Genomic DNA, 15286 nt, shown 5'->3' on the forward strand with positions numbered 1-15286 from the left:
CATCCATCTAACGTGGTTTTTTTTTCCACGGTGGCAGTCAAGTGGGGCGTTGCTGGGGTCGCTGCCCTCTCTCCCTATCATTCCTCATTGTTAGGATGAGGTACAACAATATTTTGGGGGTTTGAATATTGTTAAACTCAATAAGACACTTTCAATTCGATTTTAATCTTGTTAGAGATGAAATTTTGTTTCTATTTTTCACAAATCTTCGCAAGCTCATTAACGGATTCAAGTGCGGAAAAGTTTGCTCGATTTGAAGCGATAGATACAAAACGAAAGATGCGGAAAAGAAACAACACACGGAGTTTTATGCATGTCCGGAGATAAAACTTCTACGTCACCCCTTCTTCTATTTCCAAAAGAATTTTCACTAGAAGACTTTGATTCGTATAGATACTACACAAACCCAGTCCAGTCAGACACACATGACTTACCAACTGTCTATTTCTGAACTTCTAGCTAACACTTTGTTAAACAAACAAAGTTCTGTTCAACTTATAATACTGAAATTTCACTAAGAAAAAACAGTCGGTGAGTTACAGAATAGACTTAGAGCAAGAGTAATCACAACGCTTGGTAATTCTTAATTCGTGCAATTGAATCGGGACAGTTAGAGAGATTCGACGTTGTACTATGATCGCTTTTTATACTGAAGTCGTAGCAACGGTCGAATCCTTCTCTTGGATGCGTGTCAGCTATCCGTTGGATGTACGCCAGGTGTACGGGAATGTACATAAGAATATATATTCGTTGGATCGTGCCATACCAGATTGTACTACAGAATGTTCGCTGGAACGTGGTGTAGTGGAAGGTACAACGTGAGCTGCTGGAATATTTGAGTATGTGAAACTTAAGCAGTTATAGCGTGATAAACTGGCTTGACAGACGGCTGATAGCGAGCACATCTGATCGCTATGCTGATAAGCTGAGCAGATAAGCAGACGTTTTTTCAAACGGCTGCTGAAGCAAGGCGTCTGCTTGCGCTTCTTCAGACCTAAGCGTCTGATGAAGCAGCGCTTCTTCAGACCTAAGCGTCTGATGAAGCAGGACGTCTGCTCGCGCACTTCTTCATACTAACACGTTTGTAGAAATTAGACGTATGCTCGCGCACTTTTTAAGAAACATGTAGAGGCAGTTCCAGAGAGATTTGGTGTGGCTAAGGATAAGTAGAGAAGAAAGACCGCTGTAACTATTTCATACTCCAATTTGGGATGTGAGTCTGATTTGAAGTCGATCTTCTAAATTCGCACAATTAAGTCTGAAACTTGTATAATTTAACAAAACTGGTCCTCCTGCACTCCTGAGTTCTCAATATCAGACTGCATAGTTATTCAAATATTTCATGTGTAATTTTTTATTTTATTTTATTTTTTTAAGAAATTCAAAATACATCATTTAAATGAGTTTTTATTTAAAAAGATACTATAGGAGCAACGAATTGAAACAAAAACAAAATAACGAATCTACTTGACATGTTGCGTTGTCGCTTATTTTCTCGTCTTTTTTTCGCCCGTCTCTTCGTATTCTTCTTCTTCCATAAACAATTTTTCTTCCACAATTTTCATTTATCCAGAAACCAGCAAGTTTCTTCTTCCAGAAATGATTCTTCTTCCGCAATTTTCATTTATCTAGAAACGGCCAAGCTTCAAAAGGCCACGAAACCCTAGTTCATTGTTCTTCATTATGTCTTCTCGCATTTATTGTCGTTCGGAAATACTCGTTCTTTTGTCTTCTCGTTCTTCATCGCCGTTCAAAAATGGTAAGTCTTCAACACTATTTGTCTTTTGTCATTCGAAAGCCTATTTTTCTGTCGCAATTATTTCCGAACATGGTCATGTACAGGACCAATTGTTCCTGAACATGGCCATGTACAGGACCAATTGTTTCTAAACATGGCCATGTTCGGGAGCAATTAGTCATGTACATGGCCATGTTCGGGAGCAATTAGTCATGTACATGGCCATGTTCGGGACCAATTGATATGTTTGTATGTTATCCCCACAATTAATATCTTTTGGATTCTCAATTGTATGTTATTTTTCTTTTACATTAAAATATTAACGTTGAATGTTGTCCCCATAAATATTATATTACAACATTTTCATACAGTTACTACTTTCGTTTAATGTTATCCCCACAATTATTATCTTTGGATATGTTTGAGAGGAGGACAAAAGTGATGTGAATGAATATTAAGTCGAGACTAGATCATTCCATTGTTGTTGTTGTGTTGAATCCTACACTATTGTTGATGTTGCCTCATTTCCCTTATTTCGACCCATTTTGTTCATAACTCTTTCGATTATAGATTGTTGACGTTTGATTGGTGGTCGACCTCTAGCCCTTACTCTCACAGGAGAGTTGATCACTTGTGTTGGTGCAAAAGGTGTATGTGAAGAAGGTGTTAGTGCAGAAGGTGTGTGTGCAGAAGTTGTTGGTGTTGAAGCGGGTGTTATCGAATATACAATGAACTTTTCCTTCACTTCTTTGACCACTTCAGCCAAAAAATAAGTATTATGATCAGAGTAAACTGCAACCTGTTAGAGCTCTTGCATCATTGGAGTAAGATAGTTATACCGATTTCTTTCAATGTAACCCATATCAGAATCATAAATGTTATTGATACTTTGATAATCTTTTTCAAATCTTTAAGTCAGCAGTCCAATTGGTCTTGTACATGGTCATGTTCGGGAACAATTGGTCCCTAACATGGCTATGTCCTGAAAATAGACCGATATTACCAATATTTCACCTCGGTTTATCAAACATTACACTTTAGTTTTAAAAATAACATTAAAGTTTAGACATTACACTTCACCTTAAAAGAATATTTCAGTTTAAGTTAAAAATAATATTACAGTTTAGTTTAGTGATCATCTTTTTCGTGGTAGTCGTCTTCTTCGTAGTGGACTTCACGGTGGTCTTCTTCTCGGTGGTTTTTCTTCGCGGTAGTCATCTTGTAGGTCGTCGTCAGCTTCAAAATGAGTTTCTCATTGAAAGTGAAATCTAAAGCTGGTACTTTTGAGCTCTTTTGAATAAGAGAATGCTATAATTTGATCAAAAATGTAAAACATCGCACAATTTTTTCTCTCTCTCATCCATCTAACGTGGTTTTTTTTCCACGGTGGCAGTCAAGTGGGGCGTTGCTGGGGTCGCTGCCCTCTCTCCCTATCATTCCTCATTGTTAGGATGAGGTACAACAATATCTTGGGGGTTTGAATATTGTTAAACTCAATAAGACACTTTCAATTCGATTTTAATCTTGTTAGAGATGAAATTTTGTTTCTATTTTTCACAAATCTTCGCAAGCTCATTAACGGATTCAAGTGCGGAAAAGTTTGCTCGATTTGAAGCGATAGATACAAAACGAAAGATGCGGAAAAGAAACAACACACGGAGTTTTATGCATGTCCGGAGATAAAACTTCTACGTCACCCCTTCTTCTATTTCCAAAAGAATTTTCACTAGAAGACTTTGATTCGTATAGATACTACACAAACCCAGTCCAGTCAGACACACATGACTTACCAACTGTCTATTTCTGAACTTCTAGCTAACACTTTGTTAAACAAACAAAGTTCTGTTCAACTTATAATACTGAAATTTCACTAAGAAAAAACAGTCGGTGAGTTACAGAATAGACTTAGAGCAAGAGTAATCACAACGCTTGGTAATTCTTAATTCGTGCAATTGAATCGGGACAGTTAGAGAGATTCGACGTTGTACTATGATCGCTTTTTATACTGAAGTCGTAGCAACGGTCGAATCCTTCTCTTGGATGCGTGTCAGCTATCCGTTGGATGTACGCCAGGTGTACGGGAATGTACATAAGAATATATATTCGTTGGATCGTGCCATACCAGATTGTACTACAGAATGTTCGCTGGAACGTGGTGTAGTGGAAGGTACAACGTGAGCTGCTGGAATATTTGAGTATGTGAAACTTAAGCAGTTATAGCGTGATAAACTGGCTTGACAGACGGCTGATAGCGAGCACATCTGATCGCTATGCTGATAAGCTGAGCAGATAAGCAGACGTTTTTTCAAACGGCTGCTGAAGCAAGGCGTCTGCTTGCGCTTCTTCAGACCTAAGCGTCTGATGAAGCAGCGCTTCTTCAGACCTAAGCGTCTGATGAAGCAGGACGTCTGCTCGCGCACTTCTTCATACTAACACGTTTGTAGAAATTAGACGTATGCTCGCGCACTTTTTAAGAAACATGTAGAGGCAGTTCCAGAGAGATTTGGTGTGGCTAAGGATAAGTAGAGAAGAAAGACCGCTGTAACTATTTCATACTCCAATTTGGGATGTGAGTCTGATTTGAAGTCGATCTTCTAAATTCGCACAATTAAGTCTGAAACTTGTATAATTTAACAAAACTGGTCCTCCTGCACTCCTGAGTTCTCAATATCAGACTGCATAGTTATTCAAATATTTCATGTGTAATTTTTTATTTTATTTTATTTTTTTAAGAAATTCAAAATACATCATTTAAATGAGTTTTTATTTAAAAAGATACTATAGGAGCAACGAATTGAAACAAAAACAAAATAACGAATCTACTTGACATGTTGCGTTGTCGCTTATTTTCTCGTCTTTTTTTCGCCCGTCTCTTCGTATTCTTCTTCTTCCATAAACGATTTTTCTTCCACAATTTTCATTTATCCAGAAACCAGCAAGTTTCTTCTTCCAGAAATGATTCTTCTTCCGCAATTTTCATTTATCTAGAAACGGCCAAGCTTCAAAAGGCCACGAAACCCTAGTTCATTGTTCTTCATTATGTCTTCTCGCATTTATTGTCGTTCGGAAATACTCGTTCTTTTGTCTTCTCGTTCTTCATCGCCGTTCAAAAATGGTAAGTCTTCAACACTATTTGTCTTTTGTCATTCGAAAGCCTATTTTTCTGTCGCAATTATTTCCGAACATGGTCATGTACAGGACCAATTGTTCCTGAACATGGCCATGTACAGGACCAATTGTTTCTAAACATGGCCATGTTCGGGAGCAATTAGTCATGTACATGGCCATGTTCGGGAGCAATTAGTCATGTACATGGCCATGTTCGGGACCAATTGATATGTTTGTATGTTATCCCCACAATTAATATCTTTTGGATTCTCAATTGTATGTTATTTTTCTTTTACATTAAAATATTAACGTTGAATGTTGTCCCCATAAATATTATATTACAACATTTTCATACAGTTACTACTTTCGTTTAATGTTATCCCCACAATTATTATCTTTGGATATGTTTGAGAGGAGGACAAAAGTGATGTGAATGAATATTAAGTCGAGACTAGATCATTCCATTGTTGTTGTTGTGTTGAATCCTACACTATTGTTGATGTTGCCTCATTTCCCTTATTTCGACCCATTTTGTTCATAACTCTTTCGATTATAGATTGTTGACGTTTGATTGGTGGTCGACCTCTAGCCCTTACTCTCACAGGAGAGTTGATCACTTGTGTTGGTGCAAAAGGTGTATGTGAAGAAGGTGTTAGTGCAGAAGGTGTGTGTGCAGAAGTTGTTGGTGTTGAAGCGGGTGTTATCGAATATACAATGAACTTTTCCTTCACTTCTTTGACCACTTCAGCCAAAAAATAAGTATTATGATCAGAGTAAACTGCAACCTGTTAGAGCTCTTGCATCATTGGAGTAAGATAGTTATACCGATTTCTTTCAATGTAACCCATATCAGAATCATAAATGTTATTGATACTTTGATAATCTTTTTCAAATCTTTAAGTCAGCAGTCCAATTGGTCTTGTACATGGTCATGTTCGGGAACAATTGGTCCCTAACATGGCTATGTCCTGAAAATAGACCGATATTACCAATATTTCACCTCGGTTTATCAAACATTACACTTTAGTTTTAAAAATAACATTAAAGTTTAGACATTACACTTCACCTTAAAAGAATATTTCAGTTTAAGTTAAAAATAATATTACAGTTTAGTTTAGTGATCATCTTTTTCGTGGTAGTCGTCTTCTTCGTAGTGGACTTCACGGTGGTCTTCTTCTCGGTGGTTTTTCTTCGCGGTAGTCATCTTGTAGGTCGTCGTCAGCTTCAAAATGAGTTTCTCATTGAAAGTGAAATCTAAAGCTGGTACTTTTGAGCTCTTTTGAATAAGAGAATGCTATAATTTGATCAAAAATGTAAAACATCGCACAATTTTTTCTCTCTCTCATCCATCTAACGTGGTTTTTTTTTCCACGGTGGCAGTCAAGTGGGGCGTTGCTGGGGTCGCTGCCCTCTCTCCCTATCATTCCTCATTGTTAGGATGAGGTACAACAATATCTTGGGGGTTTGAATATTGTTAAACTCAATAAGACACTTTCAATTCGATTTTAATCTTGTTAGAGATGAAATTTTGTTTCTATTTTTCACAAATCTTCGCAAGCTCATTAACGGATTCAAGTGCGGAAAAGTTTGCTCGATTTGAAGCGATAGATACAAAACGAAAGATGCGGAAAAGAAACAACACACGGAGTTTTATGCATGTCCGGAGATAAAACTTCTACGTCACCCCTTCTTCTATTTCCAAAAGAATTTTCACTAGAAGACTTTGATTCGTATAGATACTACACAAACCCAGTCCAGTCAGACACACATGACTTACCAACTGTCTATTTCTGAACTTCTAGCTAACACTTTGTTAAACAAACAAAGTTCTGTTCAACTTATAATACTGAAATTTCACTAAGAAAAAACAGTCGGTGAGTTACAGAATAGACTTAGAGCAAGAGTAATCACAACGCTTGGTAATTCTTAATTCGTGCAATTGAATCGGGACAGTTAGAGAGATTCGACGTTGTACTATGATCGCTTTTTATACTGAAGTCGTAGCAACGGTCGAATCCTTCTCTTGGATGCGTGTCAGCTATCCGTTGGATGTACGCCAGGTGTACGGGAATGTACATAAGAATATATATTCGTTGGATCGTGCCATACCAGATTGTACTACAGAATGTTCGCTGGAACGTGGTGTAGTGGAAGGTACAACGTGAGCTGCTGGAATATTTGAGTATGTGAAACTTAAGCAGTTATAGCGTGATAAACTGGCTTGACAGACGGCTGATAGCGAGCACATCTGATCGCTATGCTGATAAGCTGAGCAGATAAGCAGACGTTTTTTCAAACGGCTGCTGAAGCAAGGCGTCTGCTTGCGCTTCTTCAGACCTAAGCGTCTGATGAAGCAGCGCTTCTTCAGACCTAAGCGTCTGATGAAGCAGGACGTCTGCTCGCGCACTTCTTCATACTAACACGTTTGTAGAAATTAGACGTATGCTCGCGCACTTTTTAAGACTAACACGTCTGTAAAAGCTAGACGTCTGCTCACGCATTTCTACCGACGAGACTATTGTTTGTTTTGTTGTATATGCCAATTAATTTTTTATTGTTTGAATTATGTTGGTTTGACTTTTGTCATTATTTGTTCAAGTTTTGAAATAACAACCAAAAAAATCAAATTTATATAATCTGAATCCAAAACAAAAAGTTGCAAATTACATTGAATTTTCTTGTTGAACAGTAGAGACAAACAAAATTATCATTAGCTACATGTTGTAGGAAAATAAGAAGAAAATCTTGTCCATTTGCTCATTCATTCCCAAGTTTCTCAATTCACCTGAAATCATGATTCCGCAATTCCATCAAGATCAGTGGCATCATCTTTCATATGATCGACAAGCATATTCAAAGAAAGATGAATAGGTTCCATATCCGTACCCACATTATTTCCCACTACAAAACTCCTAACCTCGTTTTGCACCTCAACCCAACTCGTTCCAGCCTGTTTCCTTCGTCTCATTCCTCTCATCAATTTCCTAATTTTCGCAAACTCTCCCCACTTCCCTTCTGCTGCGTAAATATTCGAAAGTGTAAGATAAGTTGTCGGAATATTAGGCTTCATAGCCATTATCCTCCTACCAACCAATTTCTCTATATTAGGAATCCTATGTTCTCTACAAGCTCCAAGAAACGCTCCCCAAACAGACTCATCCGCTGTAAAAGGCATATTCTCAATAAAACCATAAGCTTCCATAACTTTCCCTGCACGTCCCAAAAGATCAACAACACAACCGTAAATTTCTTGATCAGGGGCCAATTTATATTCAGAAACCATCTTATTAAAACAAGTTAATCCTTCATTTACAAGCCCCGCATGACTACAAGCACCCAAAACCGCGATAAACACAATCCTATCAGGCCTTACACCAGATTCGACCATCTGGTTAAACAAATCAACAGCTTCGGTTCCATATCCATGGCTGCCATATCCAATCATCATAGAAGTCCAAGAAACCAAATTTCTTTCGCCCATCATGGTGAATACTTTATATGAATCTGAAATGTTTCCACATTTGGCATACATGTCTATCAAAGCATTAGCTAATATTAAGTTTCTTTCGAAACCTTTTCTATGGATAGATCCGTGTACTTGTTGTCCGAAGCTCAAAACAGTTAGGTTTGCACAAGCGGCTACAATGCTGGTGAATGTGAAGCAATTTGGGCTGAAACCGGAAGATTCCATTTGCGAGAATATATGGAGGGATTCGGTTGAGTCGGATTTCTCATATCCTGCAATCAATGTATTCCATGTGATCAAATCTCTTGGATTTGTCTCGTTAAAACATTGATTTGCTTCCACTAGATAATTGCACCTACAATACATATCTAATAGAGAATTCATAACGGGTATATCAGATTCAAACCCACATTTGATCACTTCGGCGTGAATTTGTTTCCCACACGTCGGAGAGCTAATTGAAGCACAAGCTCTAACCGTTATCGATAGGGAAAATGAACATGGCATAACTTCCTCCTGTTACATAGATTGTATTAGGGTGAGGACTGACTCAAAAATATTGATGACTCATTTAGCATTTAGGTATGTAAGCTCATGGGTTCGAGTATTCAGAACCAGACCATAAAAGGAAAGACTAACTCAAAAATATTAACGTGTTACAGTCATTTAGAACACATACCGATAACATTCTCTTGAAAGTTTGTATTCCACCATAACCATCACCGCGATGAGTATATCCAGCAATGAAGGTAGTCCATGAGACAGCAGTTCTTTGACCAATGTCTTCGAATACCATAGATGCATCATGCATGGAAACAGAACAAGAAGCATACATGTCAATTAGAGCATTACTAACATATAACCCACCATCTAACCCATGTTTAATTGACAGTCCATGAACAAGAGCACCAGAAGAGAGTGAACCTAAGCCTTTACAAGCTTTCAAGACACTTGAAAATGTAAACGCATTTGGCCGGTTTCGACCATCTCTCACCATGTCACAGAACATCGACCATGCTCTGGAATTTTGATTGCAAGATACATAACCAGAAATTAGAGCCGTCCAAGAAACCACATCCCTCACAGGCATTTCGTCGAACATCTCACGTGCTTCTTTGACTAAACCAATCTCGCAATAAGACTTGATGAGATTTGTAGCTAAAACGGAAGCACCCTTTGGTTGAAATGGTTGAGAAGATTGTTGTGGTAACTGAAGTGCTGCCCGAACTGCTTGAGGTATCCGGTGATGATGATGAGTTGGCCTGCGAAGTAGATTCCTGGAACTCATATCGGCTAAGCATGGTTTCAGCCTCTGGTTAACTGAGATAACTCATAAGAAAATGTTTGTCTTGGAAAGTAAGCTTTACCATGTTCGTGTATTAATCCTGTGATAAATAAATGTACAAATTTGTAAGATACAACACCTCAAACATCTTCTACTTGTTCGTGGGCACGAGCTCTTCCGTCTACTCTTCACTCGTGGGCTCAGTTAAGGAGAAGCTCTTGTCATCAGTATCTCTCGTTTTCTTTCTGTTCTTTCGTGAACCAACCAAAGTCTCAGGAAGGGTCTAGCCCTGACCGGCAAAATGATCCCAAAAGTCGGGCCCTGTTTAGAGCTGGGCTATTTTCCCATAGGGTTCTGTTCGCTTTGTTAATTAAAAGTTTTATATATTAGTATGTAAATGGTATATATATAATTATTTAGGTTTAGGCCAAAAAAAAAAAAAATAATGGGAAATTTGAATGAATGATCATAAAGATACTCTTATATGATTTTTTGACCGACGCATAAAATTAAATGCGTTAATAAAATTTTTTGGGACGAAAATGCTTCCGTTGCGAAAAATCTATAATCGCGAGACGTAACCCTTCGCAACCGGTATTCGCGAGACGCAATTTTTTTTTTTTTTATATTTTGTAAATTTTTCAAAAAAATAAAAATTGCGTCTCGCGAATGCCGGTTGCGCTCGCGATTATAGACTTTTCGCAAGGCATTGTCGACTTTTCACATGGCATCCGGTTGCGTCTCGCGACAGGGACAGTTTCGTCAAAAAATATAAAAGTGTCACCAACACATTTAATTTTATGCGCTGATCAAAAATCAAATAAGGCCATCTTTAAGACCAATTCGTCAAATTCCCCAGAATAATCAAATAAATGTTAATTAAACTAAATAATTTGTTAATTAAATTAATGTCACACAAAATATCAATAATTTGATGAACAAAACAACCATCACACTAAATATATTTATAAATAGTCAATAATATTAACAAAAACATCATTGTCAACGTACAATGTTTTAATCCAAATATAAAATCATTCTCAAAACAATGGTTATTTTAACAAATCTTTACTCAATCAATTCGTTCCAATATGAATCACTAGACTATGATCTTTATATAATATTTAACAATATTAATAAGCTAATATTTTATATGGAAGAATATCTCAATATTATAAATTGACAATATAAAAAATATTACAATTTACTTTCACATTTCTATCTTATTCTTCAACATAAATGAATATTTCCTCTTGCATTATATCCAATTCATTTATACCAATATATAATATATGAATCTGGTTCTAGTTCAAATGATCCAAAATTCTATTTCAATTAACAAGCTTACTTTTATACCTTAAGTCATTCTTAATAACTTTTCCACCATTAACAGATTTTAATTATGTTCTTTTTCAAGTTAATAAAGGTTTAACTTAATAAATTAGTTTAGATAATAAGAACAATAATCATGACTCCTATTAATATTGATAATGCAACTCATGGAAAAAACCTAAACTGATAATGCAACCCATGGAAAAAACCTAACCATCAACCCATGTCTCTCATTGAGAAATTATATGTTCTTCTCTAATTGATCAACAAAACCAGTTGGAGAAGGCGTCGTCATTCTTAATAAGAACAGTGGATTCCGATTCATGCGGTCGTTCTCTGCTGCATTGGTCTTTTCACTCTCCACCATATAACCAAATGTTTTCACTATATCTCGGGAGTAAGAAAAGGAAGTACTGCGAATCTAATCAATTTTCATGATATTCATTACAAAATAAACTACACTTATGATATACTTGAGTTCTAGTTAATCCAATTTACGGAGAAAAGGAGAAGCTAGTTTTCCTTCTAATATCATCACTTCTAAATTCTTTGTCCAAAAATTTAAAACCCTATATCATCAATTTTCCTAAAGTAAAAACACAACAACAAAATCATTATACTCACCTCTGCAATAGAATTTTATATTTTCTCTATTCTGGCATGAAAGTACATGAGGTTACCAAAGAGATAAATATTCAATTGCAAAGGCATACACCATAAAAAAAGATGAATGCTTTGTTTGAAATCAATATTTTTATTTTATTTTATAAAAATATAATATTATTTTTATTTAATTGTATTATATTTTAAATAATTAATTTGATTAATACAACGTAAATAAAAAATAATTATTAAATAATAATCTCATGCAATAACTCCTTGTTGAAATATTTAAAAGTTAATTTTATTGATTCAAAGTTTAAACAAATTAACAATAAAATAGTTAAAATGAGTGCCAAATTAAGCAGATCAATTTGCGCACTAGTTGATAATATTATTAAAAAATTGGAGGAAAAATGTGTTGCTTCATTTTTAGTATAAAAGAAATAAGAGCTTGTTTCATATTGGTTTTTTATTTGTTTGTTGGGTTTTTTTTAATAATTATTTGATAAAAAAAATAAATAAATATTTAGGTTCTTTTAATAATTTAATTACTAAAATATTTTTTTTACTAAAAATAAAATAAAATTGAGTTATTTGATAGTTTAAAGAATAATGTAATACAAGAAAAAATTTATTAAAAAAATTTAATACAGTGATTTATAACTTGACTTATTACTTAATTTAATATATTAAGAACTTATTTAATATAATTTTATTTAATAACACTTATTTATAATTATTATTTTAGACTTTTTTTTTTTAATTTTCACTTTAAATTTAATAAAATTATTATTATATATATTTGTATTAAGTTTTTTATTTTTGTTTGTCTCTTTACTTACTAGTATAACAATTTTTTTATTATTCTCTTTAATCATAATTTATCACATTTGTAATGTTATAAGATTAATTTCAAACATTATAAAATAAAATAATAATTATAATATTTAAGCTAGTTACGTAGAAAATAGAGAGGATATAGATTTAATATATATATATATATATATATATATATATATATTATATGTTATATATATATATATATATTATATGTTATATCCCAGGCCTTCATGAGGTCCTGGGTTTGAGTCCGTCAGGCGGCAAGTTCTGCGTCTAGTTAATTGGTTAAGTATGTTTGCGGGCTATGTACTTAACTCGCGGAGATTAGTCGCACTCCATAGGAGTAGCGGAACCCAGCGTTTTAAAAAAAAATAAAATTATAATTTAATACATAAATAAAAAAAATTATTATTTATTTTTATTTAATATTTAATATATTATATTATATAATTTAATATATTAAGTTTATTAAAATATAATTAATATATAAGTGTATAATAGTGTTGATATATATATATATAGAGAGAGAAATGATTAGGTGAAGGAATTTGGTGAGGGAATTTGGTGAGGAAATGACGTGGCATAATCTTATTCGCTGAAAAAATCAAATAATTTCTCTCTTTTTTCACTTTCCTCCCACTTTTACATTTTCAAACCAATGAAGGTGATGCCACGTCATTCCCTCCCTCTATCACTCCTCATATATATATATATATATATATATATATATATATATATATTCATATATTAGTTTTAAATATTATTAAATTTAAATATTAAGTAATTAAGGTATAACCTTTAGCGATAGTTTTTTAAGATAACCTTTAGATAACCATGTTTTGTTAAGTGATGAACAAGGGAATGATTTTGAAGTGTCGTATTAGTATTTTTTTATATAAAAAAATAATTATAATTTAATTTAAAGACATTATTGGTTTTACTAGATTTGTATGATGTAGGCTTATAGATAAATTAGATAATAAAAAATTAATTAAGAGAGTATAAATGAGAATTGAATAATTTTTGTTTTTATTTTAGTGTGAATATTGGAAATTAGCATGGTACTATTCATAAACTTTATTTTGATTTAATAAATGAGATTGAAATAATTAACCTAAAATTTAGTATTTTAGGAATCACTCTTGACATTTACTACTACTCTTTAGTGGTTTGAGAATTGAATAGTTTGAAAAACAATTTTTTTTTTAAGTTTGTATACGAGATCAAATTTATAGGTGATATTTCGAAAGTTTGGAAAAAAGAAATCTTATTCCTTAATGAAAAAAATCATCACAAATGATGGAAAAGATGTTCGAAGCCTAGCCACGAAATACGTTTTGAATCCAAAAACGTTATGATTCGTTCAAAAAGATCAAGGTTTATTCCAATCTCGAAAAAAAAGATAAACAATGATAGACCGGAGAACAAAAAATGTTTCTTTATCCAAAAACATGAGTCATCTATCCATAATAATACCTTAAAAACAACGACTGATTTTAAAATTAGTTATGAAGGTCATTTTGGAAAAAGAAAGGGAAACAAGAATTTTATTGAAATATTCCCTTAAAAGGTATAGAGCCACGACCGATACTACAAAAGAAAAATAAGAAAAATTGAGTCTCCAAAACCCTATCTGTCGATAGGTGTGAGAGATCCTTCGTACACGATAACGCTAAAAACCCTAATTGTAGTTAGATACTCAAACCCTATTTGTCGATAGGTGCAAGAGATCGTTCGTACATGATCCCTCATAAACCCTAATTGTAGTTAAGTATCCAAACCCTATCTATTGATAGGTGCGATAGATCGTTTGTATATGATTCCGCTAATAACCCTAATTGTAGTTATATACATAGAAACCCTATATGTCGATAAGTACGAGATATCGTTCGTACACGATCCTATTTCTAAACCCTAATTGTAGTTAGGTATCATAAATCCCATATGTTGATAGGTGCGATAGATCGCTTGTATACGATTCCGCTACAAAATCCATAATTGTAGTTAGGTACCTAGAAACCCTATTTGTCGATAGGTAAAAGAGATTGTTCATACACGATCCTGTTTATAAACCCTAATTGTAGTTAGATATCCTAAACCCTATTTGTTTATAGGTGTGTGAGATCATTCGTACACGATCCTATTTTAAACTCTAATTATAGTTAGGTATCTTAAACCATATCTATCGATAGGTATGTAGATCGTTCTTACACAATTCCGTTGCAAGCCTTGTTTGTTAACAAGCATATAGATCATTTGTAAGATGATATGTTAACAATCTTATCTGTCGACAAAGATCTGAAATCACACGTACATGTTTCAGTCAAAATCCTATATGTTGATAGATCGAGACATCATTTGTATATGGTTTCGATAGAAACCCTATATATTGATAGGTACGCGAGATCGTCCGTACACGATTTCGTTACAAGCCTTGTTTGTTAACAAGCATATAGATCATTTGTAAGATTATCCATTAACAATCTTGTCTATTGACAAGGACCTGATATCATACGTACACGATCCAGTCAAAACCCTATCTATTGATAGGTGGAGACATAATTTGTATATGGTTCCAATAGAAACTCTATTTGTTGATAGGTGTGCTAATCGTTCGTACATGATTCCGTCTGAAAACTCTATATGTCGATAGATCGGGACATCATTTGTATATGATTTCGTCTGAAACCTTATATGTCAATAGGTCGAAACATTGTTTGTATACAATTCCGTTAGAAACATTATCTGTTGATAGGTGCGTTAATCGTTCGTACACAATTTCGTCTAAATACCCTATTTGTCGATATTTTGAGACATCATTTGTATATGATTCCGTCTGAAAACCCTATCTGTCGATGGATCGAGACATTGTTGGAATACAATTCCGTTAGAAACTCTATCTAACAATAGGTGT

The 15286-nt window shown here is 34.3% G+C and overlaps 1 protein-coding gene across 2 annotated transcripts; it reads right to left on the bottom strand.

Moving 5' to 3' along the window:
- Window positions 1–7492: 7492 nt before the first annotated feature.
- Window positions 7493–9952, bottom strand: LOC124944973 (putative pentatricopeptide repeat-containing protein At1g56570). 2 transcript variants are annotated; one of them, XM_047485327.1, is made up of 3 exons: window positions 9737–9952; window positions 8992–9632; window positions 7493–8828 (listed from the first exon to the last, which is right to left on the bottom strand). In XM_047485327.1, the coding sequence occupies exons 2-3, from the start codon at window positions 9598–9600 to the stop codon at window positions 7638–7640; spliced, it is 1800 nt and encodes a 599-aa protein (XP_047341283.1). In that variant the 5' UTR covers window positions 9601–9632; window positions 9737–9952; the 3' UTR covers window positions 7493–7637. The 2 variants fall into 2 exon arrangements, with proteins under 2 accessions (XP_047341283.1, XP_047341282.1); XM_047485326.1 differs by lacking the exon at window positions 9737–9952 and having other exon boundaries at window positions 8992–9725.
- Window positions 9953–15286: the final 5334 nt, after the last annotated feature.

This window comes from Impatiens glandulifera, chromosome 7 (genome assembly GCF_907164915.1).
Source record: "Impatiens glandulifera chromosome 7, dImpGla2.1, whole genome shotgun sequence".
In the NCBI taxonomy this organism is placed as follows: Eukaryota; Viridiplantae; Streptophyta; class Magnoliopsida; order Ericales; family Balsaminaceae; genus Impatiens; species Impatiens glandulifera.